Source organism: Brachionichthys hirsutus, chromosome 8 (assembly GCF_040956055.1).
Source record: "Brachionichthys hirsutus isolate HB-005 chromosome 8, CSIRO-AGI_Bhir_v1, whole genome shotgun sequence".
Classification (NCBI taxonomy): domain Eukaryota; kingdom Metazoa; phylum Chordata; class Actinopteri; order Lophiiformes; family Brachionichthyidae; genus Brachionichthys; species Brachionichthys hirsutus.
Genome location: NC_090904.1, coordinates 10292791 through 10300477, shown reverse-complemented (window position 1 = coordinate 10300477; position 7687 = coordinate 10292791). Strand labels below are relative to the sequence as shown.

The window sequence follows — 7687 nt, the reverse complement described above, 5'->3', positions numbered from 1 at the left end:
TACCGGCTCACGAGTCCGCCGGGCCGGTTGGGCGTGTCGCTGATGCTCAGGAGACCTTCTGCAGCGGGAGCAGCTGGAGGCGGCCGCCGAGCGGTTCAGCCGCTGGATGGAGAAGCTGCTTCCTGGCGGGAGCGCCAAGCCGCCAGGCGAGGGCCCCTTCCCAGAGTTCAAGTGTCACATGGGAGGAAACGGTGAGAGGACTCGGGATATTCTGAAGGATGAACCCAAGAAGTATTCGCTGAGGAAGCCCGGCATGAGACTGAAGGTGCAGCATTTTGGGTTCGGATCTCGTCTTTGACACGTGAATTCTTTTCTCAAAAGTTACCTTGATGTTTGTGACCCGTCAGCCTTTGCCTCGCCTGTCCGTGCTGAACCTCGGTGACGAGGAAGAGGAGGAGAAGAAGGGCGTGGCCCTGGCGCCAGGCGACTGCACGGACTGCAGCCTCAGCAGCACGAACGTCATCCCCAGACACGCCTCGATGTTCCGCCGGTACCGCCACCCGTCAGTCAGAAATCCAGTTTGGTTTTATCCAGAAAGACACCAAACATGGACCCCGAAGATAATCCGAGGTTTTTGTCTTCATGCATGTTTCGCTGCGTCTTTCAGGGGATTCCCGGCGCCGCGGTCCTTCCTGTACAAACGGACCGCCCTGCCGCTGACCGACGAAGAGAAGAGCATCTTCACTCTCCACAAGTAGGAACCCAACAAAGCGGCACACAGCAATAATCATAGACCTTTGAATTTATTAAGCAAACCTACAGCCAGAGTCAGAACCGGAGACAACCAATCAGTGGAACTGTGCGTGATCCAATCAGAACGACGCTCAGAATGTTCTCTCCAGGGGGTGGGAGCAGGCGTAGGCTCGGTTCTCCAGAACCTGTTTGGCGATCTTCGTGATGCTGGCGTCGTTGTTCTCAGGAGAGTCTGGAGCAGATCGAGATACAAATTAGAGAACAAGCGCTAAACGACATTCCGATCTGCCCGGATCGGGTCACCAGATAACGCGGATCACACGCAGGCCGTTAAAATAAAAAATCTGCCGTGTGAAAATGAAAAGCAGCGGGGGGTCCGCCGTTGGTATGCGGGACTTGGCGGGGAAATTCCGCAACACGTGCAAGTCTTTTGTTCTCCAGATGCGACGGGGCTGTTCTCAATTAGCACTTTGTGTCGCACTTACGTTTTTGCAACTGAGCAATCATGTAGTTGTTCTTGAAGAAGGCCTCGGAGCAGAACGTGTTCGCGAGCAGCACCTGGGAGACAACGGCCATTCATCAAAGCCCTGCATGCGTGAAGCTGAACGCAGAAATCCGAAACCGAATCAGAGGCCGGGGGCGGGACATGTTTAGTTAAAAGCAAAATGAATCCACCGGAAATCATCCGATACAAACCCGAGTGCAAACGAGCCTCGACGTAAAGGGGACGAAAAGTCGTCAACTCAACAGGCGAAAATAGCTCGTCTAAATCATCCAGTCTTAAGACAGGAAGTGCTTCCTCTAATCAATTTAACAAGGAGCTAGCGCTGCTGCTAGCATGAATATTAACCAGCGGTGTGCAAGATGAATGAAATGTGCCTGAACTGATGTGTGCACCAATCCAGAGGCAGGGATTCGGGAGTGACGGTCAGATTCCCGGCGGGCGGAGCTCCTTCCTCACCTCGTGGTCGTGATTCTTGAGGCCGATGCTGATGGAGCGGCTGGCCCGGGACAGCACGGCCGTCATGGCGTACATGTTGATCAGCACGTCCGCCACTTTCTTCAGGACGAGCTGTTCGTCCACTATTGTCTAAAAAAAAAAAAAAAATGGATGAAAAAGGAAAGGATCGTGAATCAATGATTCGTCCACACGATTTGCAGTCGATCACGTGATTCAACCATTTTCCATAATTGGGGTGTAATAACATCAACACATCCGTGGTGCCTACGGTTCTGGGTCAGGACAAGTCCAACCCTTCGTTTGGCAATTGTAAAATCTTCTGAATCCTGTTTTGGTTTATTTTCCGGTGCCTTGTTGCCATGGTGATTAATGGGTTCTGTATTATTGTAACGTCTCCATTGTAACAGAGCAGCAGTGTGTGGTAAACATCTGTCTCCACATTTTCTATCCATTTCAGCAAATAAAAAAAATCTGACCTTTTAATAAATGAAGAAAGTATCTCGCACGAGTTGTCGACAATTAAAGCTAAATTTACTTTAGGAACTTTGAACTTCAAAGTTCTCCGGAGAAATGAAACCCTCACGAGGACATTCCGAATGCATCGGATCAAAAAATGACGTCAAATGATGCAGGAAGTAAGGATTTAGAGAGCGGAGCCGTGTCCGGGAGATTTATAGCTCGTTTGAGAAAGCCGTGATTACGAACCCGCAGCAGCTGTCCGGCAGGCCGACGGCACCGATCGGAGAAACGGACCGAACAAACGGAGGCGTTCAATCTTCAGGACCAATTACAAAACCGACTGAGCGGGAAAATCCCACAGCTGCTCCGGTTTGTAAAAGCAATCGTTACCTTTCCAAATCTGTACAGCAGGTTCTCCACCGTCGATCCGAAATAGCTGACGTTGACTTCCAGCTTCTTTGCACTTTCCTGCAAGCAGAAAATTCCAGAGTGTCAAGGAAGCACACCTCCGAAGGGGGCCCTTCAGGCAACCTGGAACGACGCCCCTGCTGCGGCGGGGGGGGGGGGGGGGGGGGGGTCGAGTCCGTTCCGAACTCCCAGCAGAGTTTAAATCCGAACGTCTCACCGTCAAGCTGGGATGCACCACGCCGTCCTTTCCCGTCAGGCCGTGGTCCTTCGTTCTGCCGACCAGGGACCCCAGTTTATTCCCAAACAGGCTCAGAGCCGTGCCGATATTTCCTTTCTTTGCTTCCCTGCAGGCAGAGCGAAGGAAACATTGATAACGCGTCTTTCACGGCCGCAGTCGCTGGTAATTGTGACGCTTTCCTCTCAAATGCACGTCTCTCTCTAGGAGACTGATCAGCGTCCCGGCGGCTTTGGAACCGCTGCCACTTACTTGATTTTGTCTGTGAGGATTTTGCCGGCGTACTGCAGCCCAGTGAGAGCAACGTACATCCTCAGGATTTCATTGGTCCCCTGTAAAAACACAGCATCTAGTACTAATACGAATGATCGGTTTCACATTTATGAACGGGGAATGTGGATGGAGAGCTCTTCTTTAGTTTATATACAATGCTGTGTCATCTAAAAAAAATTTTTTAAAGAATTTTGACTAGTAATCCCTACCTTCAGAGGAAGTGACAGAACAGAAACTCATCAACTCCCAACACAGATGCGCCACCTAGTGGCCGCCTGACCAAGGTAATAATACCAGAGTCCAAATTTCCCACTATAAACAGTAAAAACAAATTCCAAATTTTCAAGGCTAACTTTGGGCAGGAGGCGGAGTTCATCCTGGACAAAACACTGTTGGACCACACGGAAGAAGAAAAGGTCCCCAGTGCACCGACAGCACTCGGCTTTGTTGGCTGGAGGAAGCCGGAGAGTCCGTGGGTGCGTTTCACGTTCTGGCCCACGACCTTAATTCTCCACGTACCTCAAAGATGGGCAGGATGCGACAGTCCCTGATGTAGCGCTCGTAGGGGTAGTCCTTGGTGTATCCCAGTCCTCCGAGGACCTGAAGCGCTTCGCTGGCACAAATCCAGCCTCCCTCGGAGCTGAGCACCTGAACAGAAGCCGGAGAGCACACGCTGGGAGAAGCGCTCCCCACGGACGACGTTTAAAGACGGCGCCATCCGACCTTAACCATGGCGGCCTCGAGGGAACAGTCTGGGACCCCCGGTCTGTCCATCATCCCTGCCGTCAGATAGGCCATGCTCTCCATCACAAAGGCATTGAGAGCCATCAGCGCAAACTTGTCCTACAACAGCAGGACAACGACTCGGCTTATTCGCCTCCGAGCGGATTAACGATCCAGACGGGGAAAGTCGTCCGCACCTGAATCATGCCGAACTCCGACAGGCTTTTGTTGAACTGCTTCCTGGTTGCGGCGTACTCGGAGGTCAACGCTACAGCCAGACGGACAGACAGGCAGACAGACAGGCGCGATGTCAAAATGGAGGTATTTTGAACAGCAGACACAAGAAAGCTCTTAAGGATTTCAGTTTTTAATCCTACCAATGAGTTTCTTAATCATCCCAGCCGAGGAGCTGCCCATACTGAACCTCCCCGAGTTCAGGATGTTCATGGCGATCTGTCCAAACACAAAGCAAGAAGGTTTGGCGTTCAGAGAACCAACACAACCGCTAAGACAGTTTATGCAACGGCACGAATCCCACCTTGAATCCACCACCTATTTCTCCGAGGACATTCTCCACCGGCACCGGGACGTTGTCATAGGACACCTGGCAAGCTGAAAATAGCCACAAAGAGGACATGAAACGGGACCAAGCGGGCCGAGACACCGCCTCCAAACCCACGCGACACTCACTGTTGGAGCCTCGGATGCCCAGTTTGTCCTCCGGCTTGCCGCTGGTGACGCCCCCAAACGCCCTCTCCACAATGAAAGCAGAAATCTTATCCGTCTTCACGCCGTCTACTGTCGCCGCCGTCCTGGCGAACACCGTCATGACATCCGCAAAGCCGCCGTTTGAAATCCAAATCTAAGCAGACAGAGTAACCTGGACTTTAAAAAGGCAGCCGCTGCAGCCGCGGTGATTTTAGGATGTGAACGGCGGCGTCCTGGACGGCGCTCACCTTGGAGCCGTTGAGCAGGTAATGCGTCCCGTCTTCCGACAGGGTCGCACGGGTCTGGATGGAGGCGGCATCACTTCCGCTGAAATGTCCAAGACGAACGTAGATGAAGCGGATCCGACCTCAACACAAAGTCGCGATCACATTTGATCCTTCCGGTTCCCGGTCGATCAGAAAGACGTGCATTACGATCTGACAACGGTCGCATCGTTTACTGCGAAAGAGAGATTCTAAATAAAAAAGGTCCGACAGATGCTACTCGAGTCCAGTAAACAGGCCGACGGGATGCTAACATTAGCATTCAGCTTCTGCAGTCATGTGTCAGGCGCCGGCAGCGCCACATAAACCCGTTTTACCTTCCAGGCTCCGTCAGACAGAAAGCTGCAACGTGTTCTCCTGAGGCCAGTTTGGGCAGATACTTCTGCTTCTGGGCTTCGTTTCCTGCGATCAGAATTCCCTGGAAGCGCCGAAGAGACATTAGCGAATCGCACGGAGGCATCGCCGCATTCCCCGTCAGGATATGGACGGGCTAACGGCGGACCGACCTTCAGTCCGATGGCTTGATGCGCAGCGAGTGTCACGGCAATAGAGGCGTCCAAGGAGATGATCTCCGCGAGTCGGGCGTACATGGTGTTGGACAGTCCGAGACCTCCTGGGACGGAAAGACGAAGCCCAGCGAGTTCAAGGCGGGGGGGCAGGAAGAAGAAGCGTGCATCCACGCACCGCCACCGTCTTACCGTACTCCTCGGGAACCATGATTCCAAAAAGGCCGAGCTCCTTCAGCCCGTTTAACGTCTCTGCAGGGATGTGGGCTTCTCGGTCGATTGTCGACGAGTCGACTGACGGGAAGCAGAAACGAAACTCGTTCTCCTCTTTGGACACGTCATCGACGCTCGTTGCGTTCGCTCAGCTTCTTCTACTCCGGATTTCTCGCTTACCTTTCTCGTTGAAGAATCGTTCCACCGGTGCAACAAACTGGTTGAGCTCCTCCAATTCCTCATTTCCAATTTCTGGATACGGGAAGACCTCCTCCTATTGATGAGAAAAAAAAAAAGAAACATAAACACAAACACACGACCCAAATCGGATCTTTTCAATTCAGATTTGGGTCACTTGCATGGGGGGGGGGGGGCAGGTTACCTGTGGTGTGTGGGAGCTGCACAGGCCTTTAACAATTATCATTGTTAAAGGTCAAATGATGACCCCAACCTGTTTTAAATGTTTATAATAGTTAATAATTATCATTATTAAGGTCTAATGATGACACCAACCTGTTTTGAATGTAGGATACATTTTGTTTTGTCTTCCAGAGATCATAGTTGCAGGTCGAGTTGGCGTGCATCATCGCAGAGACGTTATGTTGCGTCAATTAAATAAATAAAACACTCAATCATTATAGTTTTCATTTAGTGACCTGATGCTGTTTTTTTTTTTTTTTTACCTATTCCACCAATTCTTTTCTTATATCGTGATAACAATAATCCAGATTATGACTGCTATGGTCATTCTAGCAACTGCAGAATTCTGGTAGACCGAGTGTTAAGGTGCGTCAGGTGTCAGGTGAAGCATCTCAGGTTGGGTCCACATTGTCTGATCCCAGGTCAGGTAAGGCAAAGGAAGCGAGCCATCCTCCCCCACGCCCCCGCAGGGCTCCGCCCGTTCCCCGCTATGAGCCCACTCGTCCCGTCAGTGACGTTACCTTGTTCATCTGACCGAGGAACAGATCTTTCGCGTACGCGAGGCTTCTTGAATGAGTTTTAATGGACCTCCGCTGCTGCAGCCGTAAAACTTCTTTCCCGGCATTCCTCGCGGTACAGGCGAGCAGTCGCTTTGACGAGACAAGAAACCTGCTTACATTCATAATTATTGCTGACACGAATCTTAAATCGACTTTATGTCGTCCCTGCTCAGAATGTTACAAATAGCAAGCTGAATGTCGCCCCTTACAACGATGAAGGCGCAAGTTTCCGCCTTCTCTGTCTCTGATTGGCTATTGTCTGTGCTGACGTCACTGTAAAGGTCCGATGATTTGCTAACCTTATCAGAGTGAACCAATCAGAGGTAGAGAAAGGCGGGCTATGGCTTCGGCATAGTGTGACCCTAACATGCGCAGGCAGCATACCTTTCACCCATTTCTGTCTCGGGCTGATGACGTCACCAATGTGTTGATAAACAATATCTATGCAAAATATTTGTATATAAGAATGAAAAGTTTGGAAATTTACGTAATTTATATATTTATTTTGTTTGTTTATTCTAAAAAAAGTAATTAATAAATTTTAATCAGTGCTATAGTATAAACTCAACAAAAAACAAACAGACAATTTATTTTGGTAATTGTTATTACATCCGGTTTCCCCAGCAGTCTATGAACGTTACATGAATATACGGAAAGGTCAATTGTAATGGCACAAGAAGGCCTCTTGGTGACGCAATAGCCTAATCCATATATAAATACTTTAACTAGTCGGCAGTGGCCCATAAATCTGACTGAGATAACTTGGTTAAAACTGGTTTTACTTTCATCTATAAACACAAACAGCCCTTTGATAAACTGCGTCTACAATGCAGAGGAAACTTAGCCCTTTGCTCGGCTCCTCCCATCAGCATGCTGACGTTTTCATGCTGTCATGATGACGTGGCCCTTCAAGCTGGGGTTTATTTTTAGCTGCAACATCAAGAGCCGCAGACAAACAGGGTGAACTATCACTGGGCGTGATGGTTCCCCCCCCCTTCCTGCCTGCACCGGCTGCAGGCAGGAAGGGGGGGGGGGGGGGGGGGTAAACAACAACAATGACAATTTACAAAATGACAAAATTAGTTGAATGTCTATTGAGTTGTTTTCTCTTATCTCAAATCCTAAGAATGTTTTATTGCATGCCGATTAAAGACATACCAATAAAGGAAACCCTCGACAGAGTTTACGGTAATATGAAGCCATGATACCGACATTAAAATAATACCTCATCCTGAGAAAGGAAA

At 49.9% G+C, this 7687-nt stretch overlaps 1 protein-coding gene across 1 annotated transcript; it reads right to left on the bottom strand.

The window, feature by feature from the left end:
* Positions 1–724: 724 nt before the first annotated feature.
* On the bottom strand, positions 725–6601 carry acad9 (acyl-CoA dehydrogenase family, member 9). The gene is made up of 18 exons (XM_068742355.1): positions 6405–6601; positions 5644–5737; positions 5443–5544; positions 5251–5357; positions 5062–5162; positions 4709–4787; positions 4443–4614; positions 4291–4364; positions 4130–4205; positions 3950–4020; positions 3753–3872; positions 3549–3677; positions 3009–3088; positions 2739–2865; positions 2504–2581; positions 1655–1783; positions 1179–1251; positions 725–925 (listed from the first exon to the last, which is right to left on the bottom strand). Exons 1-18 carry the CDS (start codon positions 6564–6566, stop codon positions 825–827), a joined length of 1875 nt encoding a protein of 624 aa, XP_068598456.1. The 5' UTR covers positions 6567–6601; the 3' UTR covers positions 725–824.
* Positions 6602–7687: the final 1086 nt, after the last annotated feature.